At 34.9% G+C, this 18160-nt stretch overlaps 1 protein-coding gene across 4 annotated transcripts in view; it reads right to left on the reverse strand.

Annotated features, from left to right (window-relative positions):
* The window catches only part of ASB3 (ankyrin repeat and SOCS box containing 3), a 102951-nt gene that overhangs the window by 32837 nt on the left and 51954 nt on the right, over positions 1-18160 (reverse strand). For 3 of the 4 annotated variants that reach the window (XM_063078734.1, XM_063078731.1, XM_063078733.1), the window contains exons 4-7: positions 7787-7899; positions 7050-7185; positions 4341-4518; positions 2031-2228 (exon numbers count right to left, since the gene is read on the reverse strand). In XM_063078734.1, coding sequence (XP_062934804.1) covers positions 2031-2228; positions 4341-4518; positions 7050-7185; positions 7787-7899 — 625 coding nt within the window. The remainder of the gene's footprint in view (positions 1-2030; positions 2229-4340; positions 4519-7049; positions 7186-7786; positions 7900-18160) is intronic. The other variant, XM_063078735.1, reaches the window with a different exon arrangement.

The following is an 18160-nucleotide window of genomic DNA, read 5'->3' on the forward strand; positions in this document are numbered from 1 at the left end:
CATCACAAAATTCTTTGAACTTGTTAAGTGAACAGATATGATGTTGTTGGGGGTGGGAGAGGGGAGAGGAAGGGGAGAAAAGGAGAAATTGGTAAAGGGCCATGAAAATCAACTAAATTGTATTTTGATAAATTAAAAGATAAACAAAAAAAATTTTTAAAATAAAAAATAAATCATATACTAAAAACAAACAAAAAAACCCACTTCTTTGCTAGAGGTAGCAGAAGACAGTGGAGCAAATGCTTCTAAATACTATTTTTTCCTACTAGGTTTTAAACTCTTAAAGGATAGGGTCTATGTTTCAGCTTCCTCAGGAAATTTAATAGGATCTATTTAGTGCTCTCTCTGTATAACTAATGGTCAATTACTGTTATTGGCTGATTTTGTAGAAATCAAAGGAGAAAGGGGGTTGTCCCCTAAAATTTCAACTAATCTTGGAAAATCCAGAAATCTATTTAAGAGTTTTCCCACCAAAATTCACTTATCTGAATCTATAAATGGCATGAAACATACTGCCTAACTCTCAAGGAGTACCATTAATTTCAAGGTGTTTCAGGGTTGACAGGGGCACTCCATTATCTGGCCTAATTCAAACTGTATTTATAAGTTGATGAGGCATGTTCAGCTGCTATGAGCAGAAGGACCAAAAATACCATTCCTTGAAAAAATAAGATGAAGGCCAAAAAAGACCATCATTATATTGTACATGTGCGTGCACACACACACACACATCACCCAAAATCATTATGCTCTAATCTAATAAGAGATGTTCAGTTCTGTAATGGAGTTAGATAGGATATAGAGAAAGACAGCTAAAACAATTAAAGTCATCAATGCACCCTTGCTACAAGTAAACCAAAGTAATTAGGGGTCCTCTGCCTAGAAAGACAAAACTTGAGGAAGTATACAATGAAATTCTATGAAACCACAAAAGTTATGCAAGAGACTAGGTCCCAGATGCTCAGATTAATTAAAACCCCAAATATTCAAACTAAAATGTATACCTGGAACCTTAATTTTAGAACAAATAAAATGAACTACTATTTTACATAGCAAATATTAAGAGACAGTAAAGACTTGAAAAGCTCACTAAATAAGTTTTCAATAGATATTTAAATTAAATCGCAGCTGGAGATCCATTATGGTGAATTCGAAAAAGCCAATGAAATTTGAAGTATGCCTGCAACCTCTTGCACATCATTAGAAACCATAGCATCTATCTGCACAACTTATTCTATTATTGGATGGACCACAGATATTACTTAAAACAGCTTTTCTTACACATAGATTTATTCTTGCCGTCTATTTTAAAACTTTAGGAGTCCTATAGACAAGTTATTGGTCAGAAGCTAATAAAGCAGCAGTAATTCTTCATTTATTCTACTTCATAGGATCATGGCAGACTAACAATACAAATATTTTGGGGAATTTTTAAAAAAATTAATGTGACTCACATCAAGAAATGCTACACAACAAATACATTAAAAATGCAATAAGATGAGAGTACTTCAAAAAGTTAATGGGAAGATTCATATTATCTTTTAATTCTATTTTTCCATGAACTTTTTAAAGTACCTCATAGATCTACAAAACTAGTTTTATTCCTAGCCTCATAACAAGTCTTGCAAATATAAATTTCAAATGGTAAACCACCTGACATACAATCCCTGCCTTACTTGATGAAGCTCCATTTTTCATTCTTGAACTGTTTTGAAAAACAAAGATATTAGAGAATTCCTGCCTTTACTTTAATATGTTGAAAAGATTCCCTAAAATTGCTACACTAAAAATGTAATCCAGATCCAAAGAGGGAAGGAAAACAATCTGACATTGTTACTCATTTTTGCTACAGCTTAAATATCACCTCATTTTTGCTAAGCTTGAGGTGCATCATAGAGGGTTTTTTCTGTCTCTTTTCTAAGTTAGCAATTTAGTACTAATGGGGATACTAAGTTTCACCATGAAAGAAAGTCACTTGGGAAAACATCCCCGTATAGCAAAAAGAATTAAAATACAGAAAATATACATACTCTTTTTGGAAAGCCATGCACAAGGGAGAACTGAACCCAAAGATGAGGCACATCTGGGCATCTGGGCTGTAGCCATTCTGGAGTAATATTTCTAGGCACTCTTCACGTCCTCCAAACACTGCTGAATAAACAGGGCTCACTTTGTCTGGCCCAGTGTCGCAGACCCGGTTAGTAAGTGGTATTAGCAAGTCCAAGATTCTACAGATACACCAAGTCAGAAGCATTTAATGTTTTTATATGTACATGAGGGTAAATAACATTTATACAGCACTTATTTTAAAAATCACCCACTGACTGATTTAAAGAAGTCTTTCTGCATACCTTTCACCTGAATTGAATTACTACAAACTACATAATTCCTCTAAAATGTTATACTTAGTGGTGCTTAACATAAAGACCATTAAATATATCTGAAACAGAATTAAGTTAACTTCCTATAAGTAAATAGGTAATGTGTTTTCCTTTTTTAAATTTTTCACTAATTACTTACCTTACTATCACCATCCTACTCTCCCAAACTCAAATTTTATGTTAGCTATTTTAGGATCAAATAAATTATTCAAAAATTCATTATACTAAATATAAACTGGTCAAGAAAAGAAAGTATTTTCCTTCTTAAAGTACCAACAATTACTTTTATTTTTCTAATTGGTGAGAATTTTTAAAGATGGTGAAATGAAATGAAGAATAATATTTTCATCAGGAAGAAATCAGAATTTCTGCTAAAATATTCTATTTTCTGAAAAGAATATGAGCTCATTAAAATCTGAGGCAGATTTATAAAGAAGCTGGTTGCTAGGCAGAGAAAGTTCTAAAGAAAATCATTAAAACCTAAGTTCTCAGATTATTCTTAAACTTACCTCCAGCACTCAGATGGAGAAAGGACCTTTCTACTATTCCAAAATTAAAAATAAAACTGTAGGGATAAATTAAGCCAGAAAATTTGCCTCTTTCAGAGAAAGACAAAGCTATTCCAAAGTATCTCTATAACACTGTATTTCTCTTTTCTACTTTTCCTTATGTAAACTAGGCCTAAGATAATATTCAAGGGAGGAAAATGATTTTCCTCATAGGGAGGAAATCACCAGTGACAAATAGAATTCTCAAGATTGAGCACAACTGAGGACAAATTTCTAAGAGGGTTTTGGTATCAATTTAAAGCTCAGAGTATAATTGTATCTAAGATCTATGTTTAAATAAATAATCAAGAATTGGGGAAAACATCAAACTTTAAAACCCAAGTATTTCGTTAAAATCAAAATTCTGTTTAGTGTCTCTTAAATTTAATAAATGTGTGTAATTTTTTTTTAAATGAATGAAAAAATTATAGTTGTGTCTCCCACAAGACGTAAACATGCTTACAAGCATCTTTAAGGAAATACTAAAATACTATGCCACCTACTGGCATAACCACCAAATTGCAGAATCTGTTTTCCTACTATGTAAACATTAGATAATTACTATTTTACCATTACTTTTTAAATTAAATAATGCCAACAATAGCTACAAAAAGTATATTGTAGAATTATGACTCTAAATATTTCAAATACATATTTTAAAAAACTGTGCAAGGCTGGCTGATTAGCTCCATTGGTTAGAGCACAGCCTCATAACACCAAGGTCAAGGGTTCAGTCCCCCATACCAGCCCAGCTACAAAAAAAAAAAATGTTCAGTGCCAATTTATGATGGACAGCCATATTCTCATAGGTATAACCAGGTTATTAGCTTCTAAGATTGCTGGAACTCCCGATTTTCTCTCTCTCCAGAAAATACCAATAATTTATATCACAAAAATTTTTGGCTAAAAAAGAAGGGTAACAGAGTATGAAAAAGTAGCAGGTTAGAGACTTGAAATTAGATGAAGAGAAGTCCAGTCAAGACATGGAGGACTACTCAGCACCCACAAAAGAAAGATTTAACTCTAACAAGGATTACAAACTCAAAAGCTTTCTGAGGTCAGGGAGGTAATGTGAATAAATGAATGAGGGCATCAGAGTGCAGGCTGAAGATGTCTGGGATAAAACTAGGGAGGAGGGGGAGAGTATGGCCATAACCAGAGAAATCAGAGGGAAAACTCAACACTCTGAGAAAGCCTCTGAAGCTACCCTTTCTCCTGTCACTCTTCCTCACACTAGCAAAGTGCATGACTAAGGAGTCAAGGACAGTACGGGGGACAGATTAGGGGCAGATCTAGTCACCCAGCAGATAGACAGGAAAGGATTTTGCCTGGAGGTAAAAGGTCAGGCTCAGATTTATTCCTTCTTCGACTTAATTATGAGACCATTTTAATTTTCTGTTTTAACACTTACTTTGTGTGGCCCATTTGTGCAGCTGCATGAATAGGTAACTGCCAATTATCCTCATTACAGTAGAGATCAGGATCTGCACCACTGGACAGCAAAAGCTCCACACATTTTGTGTGACCCTCTTGAGCAGCAATGAACAAGGGAGTAGCTTTGTCCAAGGCTTGACAATTGACATTTGCACCTAATATAAATAAAATATTTAACGGATAATCCTCACTTATGTAAAAAAAAAAAAAGTGGTAATCAACATAAATTTCAAATCAACTGCCATAAAAGGGTTTCATAGTAAACGAGCTTTCCCCTCTCAGTGGATGTTTTATATACATATTTATTTTGTTTACTTGTTGTTCATCATTTAAATTGTTTTTGCTTTATGTTAGCAAGAAAACAAGTGATTCATATTTTAGAATTCATTTTTAAGCTAAAATGAAAATCCTCCTCAATGAAGGATTCACTTCATTCCAATCTCTCCTCCAACAAGCATTCTGTGGTTTCAATAAGTAAATATTTAAAAAGAAAAAATACAGACCATCAAATATGGATAACATTTCTGATAATTACTGAAAGAGATAAAGTCTACATTATGATACTGTAAGGATAACTTTTCAGGCTAAGATTTATGAAAAAATTACCGGTGGATATGACATATAAGGGAGATGAGCTTTAAAACTAGTATTAACTATCCTCTATATTACATCTCTTTCTTCATGACCATTGCATGATAAATAAAACTATAATAAAAGGAAAAAGGCTTTTATAAATGGGTTTCTGAGTTGACTTTTTAAATCATAAATCTAATAAAGTAATTTAGATACCAATATATAAAGATCTGAAAAAGTTGTCCTAAATTTTTGTGAAGGTTTTGAAAATAGCATATTTCCCCAAACTTTTCTTGTTGACAAATAATGTATTAAATATGCTAAGTATGGTGTTATTACATGACTATGAGAATTTTTAAATTTCTGGAATATATCTGAGTGGAAAAATCATCATTAAAGGGAAAAAGTCTATCTTTTATTTAAAAGGATGATCCATAAATGCACTTTAAATAAACCAAAGCCCTGAGATGGGTAAAAAACTATAAAAACACATATGATAAATTCAAGAGTCTATGGAACCTTCAGAAATTCCAAGTTCAGCATATTAGACAACTAGAATCTTCTTGACTTATATGAAGTGGATGCTTCACCTGCTGTCAGCTTGAGAAAGAAGTAAACATCATTACTGAGAAAAGAATAAGAAAGAAACCTTAACTCTTTTTCAATCAGTTTGATTTTGAGTGACAATTTCAAAGTATCAGAAAGAATAAGGAACCAGTCCCTGAAAGACTACAGGTGGAATAACAGTGAAAGAAAAGTCATTTTAAAGAGTTGGAAACACATATAGTTACATTATAAACATGCCTACATACATTTTCAATTTGCTATTCATAACAATTCATAGAAGAGAGAAGAAAAAAAAAAAGAACAAAGCTAAACAAAACAGGTGCTTAGGGCTCCAGGTGATAGGAGACAGTGCAATTTAAGTCTAAATATTAGTTAAACACTAATAATTTAAACTTATGGGACTGGAAGTCATAAACTGAGTTAGGATAGTCCTTTGGAAGGTATGATGTAGTAGAAGGAGGAAGATCAGAAATCCAAAGGCCTGGGTTCAAGCCCTCATTCTGCCAGGAAATAGTTTCTACATATTTGGCAAGGCACTTAAATACTCAGGGCCTGGAATTCTTAATTTTAAAAATACATGCCTGAATAAATGATTTTGGAGATTCCTCTCAACTCAGATTTACAGATTCATTATTTATAACAGATACCATAAATTGGCACTTAATGAATGTTTCTTTTAATTCCTCCTTGATTTAAGGTATTTATAGGTTTGTAAGAAGAAAGCAGAAATAATAAAATATGTGCCCTGCTGTTTAAATAAACTTTGTTTTGTCTATTTAGATATACTTTATAAAAAGCCAAACTATAAAAAAAAAAAATTTTTTTTTAAAAATCAAAATTGCCTGGCAGCAAATCTGGTGGTATTTTTCTTCTCTTGACTATCCATGCTTCATCAGATTAGCACTGTGAGAGTATATGCAGTGTTTGGGAGGAATTTAAAAGCCCCTACATAAAAAACATTTCAAGAGTGCCACCTCAACACCGTCTTTTCTGGCAATGCTGAATGTGTAATGGTTGTTACGGAGAAATCCTTAGCAGGTTTATGTTGCTATTAACATAATAAAGTGTAAACATACTTTGAAATAAGCCCATTTAGATAATCACACAGTTATAATCACATATATTTTGAAGGCCTAAGATATAAAATATCTATCAGCTTTAAATAATCCTTACAAAAGAAAAAAACAGAGAATAAAATAACCATCTAATAAATTAAGCCTAAACTAGTCTAGTACCCTACAAAGTTGGAACTGTTTAGGTCCCTACAGGAAAGAAGAGCCCCATAATTCAACTTGCCAATAAACCTGTTCTGGTGATATATCATTATGCTTATACTCAGATAAATTAGTAGCTGTGCACTGTATTGTTAGTAATGGACACTTAATAACCAGGCTTATAAATCAATTTGTATTTTCTCTTACCACTTACATGAAACCATAAATTTCACAACCTGATTCATTTTTGAGTCAAGAATTATTCTTCCTGGGAAGATACAAAGTTAAAAGTTATGATCTTAAAAGTACAAAGGCTAATGGATTAATCCTACCTGATGAAATAAGTATGCTCAAGCTTTCTAGCTTGCCATACTGAGCAGCCACAAATAAAGGTGTGATTCCAAAGTCATCCCGGCATTCCTTGTTTGCTCCTTTTTTAAGAAGCAATTTTACAATCTCAGCATTTTCCTAAAGCACAGATTCATATTTTAAATAAGAGAAAACAGAGAAAATAGAAGGCATCTTTTTTCTTATTGTGTTTTTTTTTTTAATCCTCTCACCAAAGGAAAACTTGAAGGAAACAAAAACAAAAAAGTGTATTATTGTATTGATTAGGAAGGAACTGGTCAAACAATCAGAATATCCTATCCCTCTAGCTAGCCCATTAAACAAAACACTGATCCCTAGGAATTATAACCCTAAAAAAATCGTGCAAAATTAGCTTGCTAACTAACCCAAGCACTACGAAGCTATCACAGTTTCTAAACACACTGTTATAAAAAATAAGCCATTGCTGTTCATCAATTTATATCCCAAATATTCTGATGGTTTCTTAATTATGCTATCAGCATTTGAAAAACTTAGATAAATCCCTATACCAAGGCTGCCACAGCTACTACAGCAGTTGGCTTATTCAGAATGATCATTAGCATTTAGACTGCCTTTTCTGTACTGTGCTAACCATCATAAATCACAAGCAAGTAGGAAGCAAAAACTGTATAGAACTGTCATTTTAAAAGGGTAAAACACACAATTTACATGAAAATGAAATAATAAATTCCAAGTTTACCTGAAAAGAAGCCTGGTGCAAGGAGTTCCATCCACACATAGAATGGGATCCATTAACATCTGCTCCATGTCGAAGTAACAGCCTTAACACATCTATCTGTCCATTTTCGACAGCTGCAATACAGCAGTCAGAAAAATTACTGTCAGCAAAAAGTAATGGCTATAGGAATGGACACTCTGGTGATGTTCTCATCACTTATTCACCCCAGAACTCACAATGCTGTGATCATTCCTAAACATTTATCCCAACTGTCTTAGCTCAGACCCCTTAACATATCCCTAATCTTTTCTGTACACGTACAAAATTATTTTCAATAGTATGTTAAAAGACACAGAGGAAATAGAAGCAAGAGGCAAGCATTTATTTTCTCTGATAATGAAGACAATACAGCTCTAGTTTGTTAAAAATGCAGTTGGGAGAGGAATGGAGCAGATAGTTCAGAATAAACAGTACCAGTCTGAAGAAACAATCTCAAAATTGAAAAGTTTGCTATCATCACCATTTGATCACAAATGACTAGAGTAATTGACAAGGTGAAAGAGGAAGTTCTACATCTTAGATAATTTTTACCATAATAAACAACTACATCCACCAATGAAAATACAATAAAAATCTTCTTGCTTATTTGAACTAAAAGGGGACTCCAGACAAACTAAAGAGTGTTCTTAAAGAAATGCATATTACTTAACTATAGTTAGTAATAGAAACTAATGACTCTCAAGTAGCTGCTAAAGTAGATCTTCTGAAGGAATAGTTGGCATGCCCATAGGTACCTAAAAATCGTGTGCCCATTTAATAATTTCACCAAATTATTCTACTTTCCTTTACATATGTAATTTAACATTAGGACAAAGTATGTCTAAATCCATATACACATAGTTTATAAATCCCACCTCATGAGGATGAACATAGGTGTAATGTATCTGGAGAACATGTTATTAAGTTGATATAACAAGCAACGGGGGCTAAACTTTCCAGAATATATCTACCACAAAACTTTGCTATGAAGGAGGCAGTAATTCTGGAGGAGTTTAAACACAGAGTTCATGAAAAACAGAATACCAGAACAGAACTATGTAGTGCTACATAAAAGAACACACACACACACACACACAACATTAGCAAATAAGGTATGTTGTGAATGTTCTAGGTGTGAGGCTTCTTTAAATTGTAAGTTTGGGGCTGGCCAGTTAGCTTACTTATTTAGAGCATGGTGCTGATAACACCAAGGGTTAAGATCCCCTTACCAGCCAGCTGTATTTAAAAATAATAATAATGATGATATGTTTGGAGAAATAGTAGTATCTATAAGAGAGAGAGTTGAGGGCCGGCCCCGTGGCGCACTCGGGAGAGTGCAGCACTTGGGAGCGCAGCGCTCCCGCCGCAGGTTCAGATCCTATATAGGAATGGCCGGTGTGCTCACTGGCTGAGTGCGGTGCGGGCAACACCAAGCCAAGGGTTGCGATCCCCTTACGGGTCACAAAAAAAAAAGAGAGAGAGAGAGTTGAAATGTGTATAAGAAAGTCTAGCTTCATGTGTTTAGGTATGGGAAAGAAGGTGTAAAAACAAGTAAGTTTTTGGGTTTGTTTTTTTTTTCCCTTTCAAGCATGCAGTTATTCTATAGATCTTTCTACAGGAGGCAGAAAATGGGAATCAACAACTCTCAGTCATAAAATTAGAAAGGCACTAGACATTAGTATGATAGGTCACACTTGAATAATGCTAACATAGATAAACAATGGGGAAGATAAAATCCTTAAAAGTGTAAAACAAGAAATAATAAGTGTATTTCTTATTATTGAAGATGAGTAACATGCAACTGACATTCTATTAGTTTTGTATACTGAATTTATACCAAAGTTTATTTCCCATATAAGGACTCTCAGAAGCTCTTTATTTTTATTTATTTATTTTTTTAAAAGATGACCAGTAAGAGGATCTTAACCCTTGACTTGGTGCTGTCAGCACCACGCTCTCCCAAGTGAGCAAACCGGCCATCCCTATATGGGGATCTGAACCCGTGGCCTTGAGGTTATCAGCACCGCACTCTCCCAAGTGAACCATGGGCCAGCCCTAGAAGTTCTTTAATCAAAGAGTTTCTTATGCTGGGTGGGGGGTTCAGAAATGTAACTAATTGATCGTGGTAGCATCACTGAGGTAATACAACTTATTTCTAAGTTAACACTCAAGAGCATTTTACCAAGGAAAGAACAAGTTTTTCAAACTAAGTAATTATTTTATGATCAATCTACAGTCAACCTAATTGTAGGTGGAAGTCATGATAGAAAAGGAAGGAAATCTGTTTCATACTCAATTCATACATCATTATCAGTGATTGCTGGCAAAAATCATTCTATAGCCAGACACTGAATTGAAGATTATCGGGCTGCCAGTGGTGATATATGAAGCAGAGTAAAGATAAGTTTGTTTTCCATAAGTTAGGCTGACCTTATAAACATGAAAGTAAAAAAAAATTGTTTTGATTATTAAACATAGTACAGAAGTCAGAAAAAAGGTTCTCACTTTTTAAAAAAAATCTAATATATAAAGCTAGACTATTTTCACTTTTTTTTTAAGGTGAAAAAAAATGAATAGCCCCATGATTGCCCCAGCTCTTTGCCTAGGGACATTTCCTAATTATGGTACATGAGCTGAAGTTCAAGCACAGGGGGTATGGTTGAGAGAAGAGTACTCCAAGCAGAGGAAACAGGCTGATTTCAAGCAGAGTGCAGAAGTTCACTAAATCAAGGAAGCAGAGATTAGAGTTTAAGGTGTTGAAATCTGAAGCGTAAGGCCCCAGAAGACAAAATTGTACAAAGTGGGGGCCCCAGTGTGGAAGTCCCCCGAGAGTCCTTGGTTGAAGTCTGGACTGCACATGTACAAGGCAAGACTAAGATTGCTAGAGAACAACTGCTAAAGGAATGGAACAGAGATCATCAGAAGTCAAACAGTACTAAGGAGCAATGGAACTCCTAGGAGTTCTGGCCCAGAGGTGTGAGACCACGTTATAATTTGTTAGCACCCTGGGCATCCAGGTGAGACACTCAAAAGGCAGAGCCCTAGGAGTAAGGATCTGGGAGTAAGGCCTATTCTAGACTTAGTCTAACTAAGCCTAAAATAAGCCCTGACAAGATCAGGAAGAGAGACAGAAGTTGGGAGTTGAGTCCCACCAAGTTAGATGGGATTGGGAAATACTTTAAGTTCTCCATAGCTCTCTTCTAACAAAGCATAAAAACAAACCTAAACAAGTTCAAGGTGATAAACCAGTAAATGATCTAACTATTAAAAAAAAAAAAAGTAAACATGTCTCAGAGGGAGATAACAGAATTCAAGTCTCTATAACATATTACCCCAAAGTCCAGTATACCAGTCAAAAAGCAGTCAACAGAAACTGACCTTGGGATGGCCCAGACCTTGGATTTAACAGATTAACTAAAGCAGCTATTATTAATATGCTTTAAAATTTTAAGAAGAGTATGCTTAAAGATTTTACTTTTAATATATATGATAAACAGATAGGTATAGGGAATCTCAGAAGAGAAATGAAACCGTAAAAAATAGAAGCAATTCTAATGAAAATCCTAGAACTGAAAGATACAAAGACTGAAAAAACAAGAAATGAATGGGCTTAAAAGCAAAATGGAGATGGTATGAATCAGTGAACTTGAAGACATCAATATGAATCATCCAATCTAAAGCAATAAGAAGAAAAAAAGATTGAAGGAAAATCAACAGTGGGATCTGTGAGACAGTATCAAACAGTATAATACACGTGTAATTGGAGTCTTAAAAGGAGAAGAGAATTAGAATGGGGCACAAAAAATATCTGAAGAAAAAATGGCTGATATTTTGGAAAATTTGATCTTAAAAACAAACAGGTTGGGTGGACAGCTCAGTTGGTTAGAGCACACCCTTATAACACCAAGGTAAAGGGTTTGGATCCCCATACCAGTCAGTGGCCAAAAACAAACAAACAAACACATTGATTTACAGATCCCAGAAAATCAGTGGTTTACAGTGCTTTGGAAGATGTCATTACACTCTAAATGACTTCACATTCTATGTAAATTAAGGATGACTATATAAACATACCTGACAGGTCTACAGAAAAATTTAAGTGATTATAAAAGGAGCCTGCAAAGCTGAAGCCACTAAAATCAACTTAACAGCTATAATAGTAGTCTAAAACTTTTTAGAGCTCTTACTTACACTTAAAATAAAACCTAGTATCTTACCATGTCCTACAAGAGTCTGCAAAAATAAATTAATTAATTCAAGCATTCAACAGTGCCTTGGACTTTCCTAGGCACAAGGGTTATAGGAGTCAACTAGACCTACAAGTATTTGTCTTCACAGAGCTTCTATTCTAGTAGGTAAGAGAGAGAATACACAAGCACCTATATAAACAAAGTAACTTTTGGTAAAACCATTGTGAAAGAAACTAACAGGGTAAAGTAATAGACAGTAACTGGAAATGAGGGGTGTTATTTTTGAAAAAGGGATAGATAAGGTCTCTCTGGAACACAGATATTTGAACAGAAAAATTAAAGATAAGCAGTAGTAAGCTATGCAAAGAAGAGAAAGAAGAATATCCCAAACAGAGGAAATAGGAGTGTAAAGGCAGTGACACAGGAAAGAGCTGGGTATGTTTGAGGAATAGCAAAATGGCTAGGGTGACTGAAGTATAGTCAGGGAGAGGAAACAAGGCCCAAGAGGTAGGAAAGAGTCAAATTTTGTAGGCCATGGTAAGGTGTTTGAATTTTATTCCAAGTGTATAAGAAAATAAATGATTTTTAGGTGGTGCTCTTCTGAGGTAAACAGCTCCCTTGCAAGCCTTATCTGTGAGCCTCTCCCCACTGCTCACTGTGTCCTACTCACACTCACCTTCTTCTGCCTTATCTCAGTGGTTCTTTTCAGACTTTCAGAATGCCACACTGATAGTTTTCCCTAACCAGTCCATCATGCTCCATTCTCTGTATCACTGATAAAGATTGCAATTATAATTCATAGGTACACCCGTTCATTACAAATTCCCCAGCAGATTCCAAGATTTAATCACTATTATATACCCTCAGCACTTAGCAAAGTGCCCGGCATATCTGAGTCACTCAATAAATATTAGATGGATGGACAAAAAACAGCAAAGGCTTTATACTGACTGGTCACTTAAAACAAACACACCATCACAAATAAAAAAAGAACAGAAATGAGCAAAAGGGGGAAAAACTACTTGAGATTAAGACTAAGGAGAATTCTCTTACTGGCCAACCACCAAAACAAAAACAAACAAAAATAATAAAATTTTTAAAAAGATTAGGCAGGATTCTCAAAATGAATAATAAGATCTTTCCATTACACAGGAAAGGTAAACTTGGGTATGGTTCAAGGTGAAGTAATAATAAAATCTAGAGGAAGTATTTATAAATTAAGATATTAATATAAAGAGTTATTTTATTCCTATAATCAAAATCTGAACAACCTATAAACACATGAAAAGATGCTCAACATCATTTGTCATTAGGGAAATGCAAATCCAAATCACAATGAGATACCATTTCACACCCACTAACATGGCTATAATCAAAATAACAAACAATAACAAGTTTTGGCAAGGATGCAGAGAAACCGAAACATTCATATACTGCTGGTGGGAATGTAAAATGCTGCAGCCACTTTAGAAAACAGTCTGGCAGTTCCTCAAAAAGTTAAACATAGAGTTACCATGTGACCCAGCAATTTCACTCCTAGAAATTTCTACCCAGAAATTTTGTGTGAACTAGAAAACGTGTCCACACAAAAACATGTATGCAAATGTTCATAGTAAAATTATTCATAATAATCAAAACAAAACCCAAATGTTTATCAACTGATGAATGGATAAACAAAATGTGGTATATCCATATAACAGATTATCATTCAGCCATAAAAAGGAATGAAGTACTGATACATGCTACAACATGGATGAACCTTGAAAATGTTATGCTAAATGAAAAAAGCCAGACACATGTCCATTCATAGGAAATGTCCAGGATAGGCAAATCCAAAGAAAGAGAAAATAGACTAGGAGTTGCTAGGGACTGGGGGGAGGGATGGGGACTGACTGCTAATGGGTACCGGGTTTTGTGGATCCAATGGCCTCTTTTCATTTTGTACTCTTTCAGTCTAAGCTGAAAGTGTTTCTATCAAGATAATTATTTTTAAACCTTCATGGGACATATATGAATCTTCTCATAGTTCACTTTCATAGACAAAAGCCACACCCACAGTGCTTTTTGGGATATGCCCTTCTCTGCTTTGAATTTCTGCTAAGGGACAACACTCTTAAGCTTCTTACAAACCCCACTGTTTGACTGAGTGTATCTGTGAATCACACCCTTAAAATCTTTACAGGACTTTTTGTCTGACTGAATAGTACTTGGAGGTACCACCTTTGATCATTCAGAGACTAACAAAGTACTTTACAGGTATACCCTAGACTTCACCTTTAAACTATACTGTTTTCCTGGTAGTGCCCTAGATTTGATATTTGCTTAGAAGCCATTTCTTAATTTAGGTCTATGCTCTTAGTGGATGGACACTAAAAATTTTCTTTCTTTTTTTTTTAAAGATGACCGGTAAGGGGATCTTAACCCTTGACGTGGTGTTGTCAGCACCACGATCTCCCAAGTGAGCTAACCGGCCATCCCAGTATAGGGATCCGAACCCTTGGCCTTGGTGCTATCAGCACCACACTCTTCCAAGTAAGCCACGGGCTGGCCCCTAAAAATTTTCAAAACCATCAAGTCCTGGCTCCTTCGTGTTTAAAAAGCTTTTCTTTAAGGTGCTTTTCTTGCTTACTCCACAGAAAAATCATCAACTTGGATGTAGTTATCAGAAACCTTTGACTCATCAGCATCATTAAAATATGAACCACACCAAAAAAAGAAAGAAAAAGACAAAGACAAAAAGGAAAAAAAAAAATTAAAACATGAAATGAAATGGAAAAAAGGAGGAGGAATTAAGTAAAAGGTATTATTAGAGGAACTGATTAGCAGTTTTAAATAAAAAATGAATTTAGATTCAAACTTTTCACCAAACAATAATCTTATTTTTTTTTAAAAAAGATTTAAGGGCAGAGAAATCAACTCAAAGAAAAACTAGAATTGAATATTTATCGGCTCTCAGAAGAATAACATTCCAAACCTTAAAGCCATAGATTCAAATGTTGGAGTGAGAAGGACTGAAGCCATGGTGGGAGCTAAAACTGTACAGACTCTAAAAGATTTTAAAAGGACACAGTTTTTTTCTTGGCATGCATTTTTCTGAGTTCCCTCTTTTCCCATGGTTATTTGATATTTTAAACCTTGGTTATAGGGCAAGAAGACATTATTTAAATGAATGTAAAGTTATTTTCCAGTCAGCCTGAAGTTGCAGATTTGCATGTACGATCCACACCCTGGACAACCGATGAAGCTATGCTGATTTCACGCTCCATTCCCCAAACCCCCTCTTTAAAAAACCCCTCAGTAAATCTGAGTCTTTGAGACGGCTTTAGTCTGGCCATTCTCCTTCAGGTTTACCAGAGACATGAGTTAGCCTAACATCTCTCCTCAGGTCACCAGTGTTCCTGAGTAAAAGGTAACTTCCATTTTAACAATTTGACTTTTGAGTGGTTTGTTTTTTGAAAGGGGGCAGGCAGCCAGACCTATTTCTAATAGCACAATCACTAAGCAAGAGATAAAGAGATTCCTTGGAAGTCAACACTATGTCCTAACAAGTAAAAAATTGACCAGACATCCTTGTATATTCTGGATATTAATCCCTCGTTGGATATATGGTTTGCAAATATTTTCTCCCATTCAGTAGGTTGTCTTTACATTCTGTTAATTGTTTCCTTTGCTGTGCAGAAGCTATTTAGTTTGATGCTTTTATATATAAAAATTTGTTTATTTTTTCTTTTGTTGCTTATGCTTTTGGGGTCTTATTCATAAAGTCTTTGCCTAGTCGTACATCCTGAAGCATTTCCCCTTCAAGCAGTTTTTAAACTTTCAGGTCTCATACTTAAGTCTTTAATCTATTTTGAGTTGATTTTGGTATATGGTAAGAGGTTATGGGTCTAATATCATTCCTCTGCATGTGGATATTCAGTTTTCCCAGCACCATTTACTGAAGAGGCTATTTTTTCCCCAATGTATGTTCTTGTTGCCTTTGTCAAAGATCAGTTGGCTATAAGTACCTGGGTTGATTTCTGGGTTCTCTATTCTGTTCCATTGCTTCGTGTGTCTGTTTTTATGCCAGTACCATGCTGTTTTGGTTACTATAGCTATGTAGTATAATTTGAAGTCAGATAATATAATGTTTTTTGTTTGTTTGTTTTGTTTTTTTTTTTGCTCAGGATTGCTTTGGCTATTAGGGTCTTTGTTGTTCCATATGAATTTTAGGGTTGAGTTTCTATTTCTGTGAAAAATATCATTGGTATTTTGATGGGGACTGCACTGAATCTACAGATCACTTTGGTAGTATGGACATTTTTACAACATTAATTCTTCCAATCCATGAACATGGATTGTTTAATTTCTTTCAGCAGAATTTTGTAGTTCTCACTGTAGAGATCTTTAGCCTCTTTGCTTAAATTTATTCCTAGGTATTTTATTCTTTTGGTTGCTATTATAAATGAGCTTGATTTCTTGATTTCTTTTTCTGTTTGTTCATTATTGGTGTATAAGAATGCTACTGATTTTTGTGTACCGATTTTGTATGCTGCAACTTAACTGAATTCATTTATCAGCTCTAGGAGTTTTTTGGTAGAGGTTATGGGTTTTTCTACAGATAGCATCATGTCATCTGCCAACAGTGACAATGTGACTTCATCTTTTCCAATTTGGATGCCCTTTATTTCTTTCTCTTGTCTGATTGCTCTGGCTAACACTTCCAATACTATGTTGAACAGGAGTGGGCATCCTTGTCTTATTCCTGTTTTTAAAGGAAAAATTTTCAGTTTTTCTCCATTCATGATATTGGCAGTGAGTTTGTCATATACAGCTTTCATTGTGTTGAGATATTTTTCTTCTATACCTAATTTGTTGAGAGTCTTCACGGTAAAAAACCAAATAATCCAGGCTGGCTGGTTGGCTCAGTTGATTAGACCACCGCCTTTTAACACCAAGGTCTTGGGTTCAGATCCCTGTACCAGCCAGCCACAATTATATATATATATATAATATATCTGAAAAACCAAATAATCCAATTAAAAAATGGGCAAAGGAGCTGAACAGACATTTTTCAAAGGAAGACATACAAATGGCCAACAGGTAAGGCCAGCCCGTGGCTCACTCGGTAGAGTGCGGTGCTGATAACACCAAGGCCATGGGTTCGGATCCTATATAGGGATGGCCGGTTTGCTCACTGGCTGAGCGTGGTGCTGACAACACCAAGCCAACGGTTAAGATCCCCTTACCGGTCATCTTTAAAAAAAAAAAAAAAAAAAAAATGGCCAACAGGTACATGAAAAAAATGCTCAGCACCACTAATCATCAAAGAAATGCAAACCAAAACCTCACTGAGATATCATCTCACTCCAGCTAGATTAGCTATTATTAAAAAGACTAAGAATAACGAATGCTGGTGAGGATGTGGAGAAAAGGGAACTCTTCTACACTGTTGGTGGGACTACAAATTAGTACAGTCATTATGGAAAAAAGTATGGAGATTTCTCAAACAACTACAGATAGAATTGTATATGATCCAGTAATCCCATTTCTAGGTATATACCCAAAGGAATGGAAATCACCATGTTGAAGGGAAACCTGCATTCCCATGTTCACTGCAGCTCTATTTGCAACAGTCAAGATATGGAACCAACCTAAATGTCCATCAACAGATGACTGGAAAAGGAAAATGTGGTATACATATACAATAGAATACTACTCAGCCATAAAAAAGAATAAACTTCTGCCATTCACAGCAACATGAATTAACTTGGAGAAAATTATGTTAAATGAAATAAGCCAGGCACAGAAAGAGAAACACTGCTTGTGCTCACTCATAAGTGGTAGCTAAAAAACAAAGAAAGACCATAATAAAACATTGAACTTTCAGAAGGAGAGAACAGACCTATAGTTACTAGAGGTGGGAAAGGGGGAGGAGGGATGAGGAGTAATTGGGTAAGGGACACAAGAAGTGATTACAGTTTGTAATGATGAACATGCTAATAATATTGATTTGATCATCACATACTGTACACAAATACTGATAGTCAACTCTGTAACCTATAAATATGTATAAATAAAAATATTTTTAAAACAAATAAAAATGCAACAAACAGGAAAAAAAAACTGAACAGACTGGAAGTGAACAACTCTTCTTGCACCCACATGAAAGGTGAGGACACAGGGG

The sequence above is a fragment of the Cynocephalus volans genome, chromosome 14, assembly GCF_027409185.1.
Source record: "Cynocephalus volans isolate mCynVol1 chromosome 14, mCynVol1.pri, whole genome shotgun sequence".
In the NCBI taxonomy this organism is placed as follows: Eukaryota; Metazoa; Chordata; class Mammalia; order Dermoptera; family Cynocephalidae; genus Cynocephalus; species Cynocephalus volans.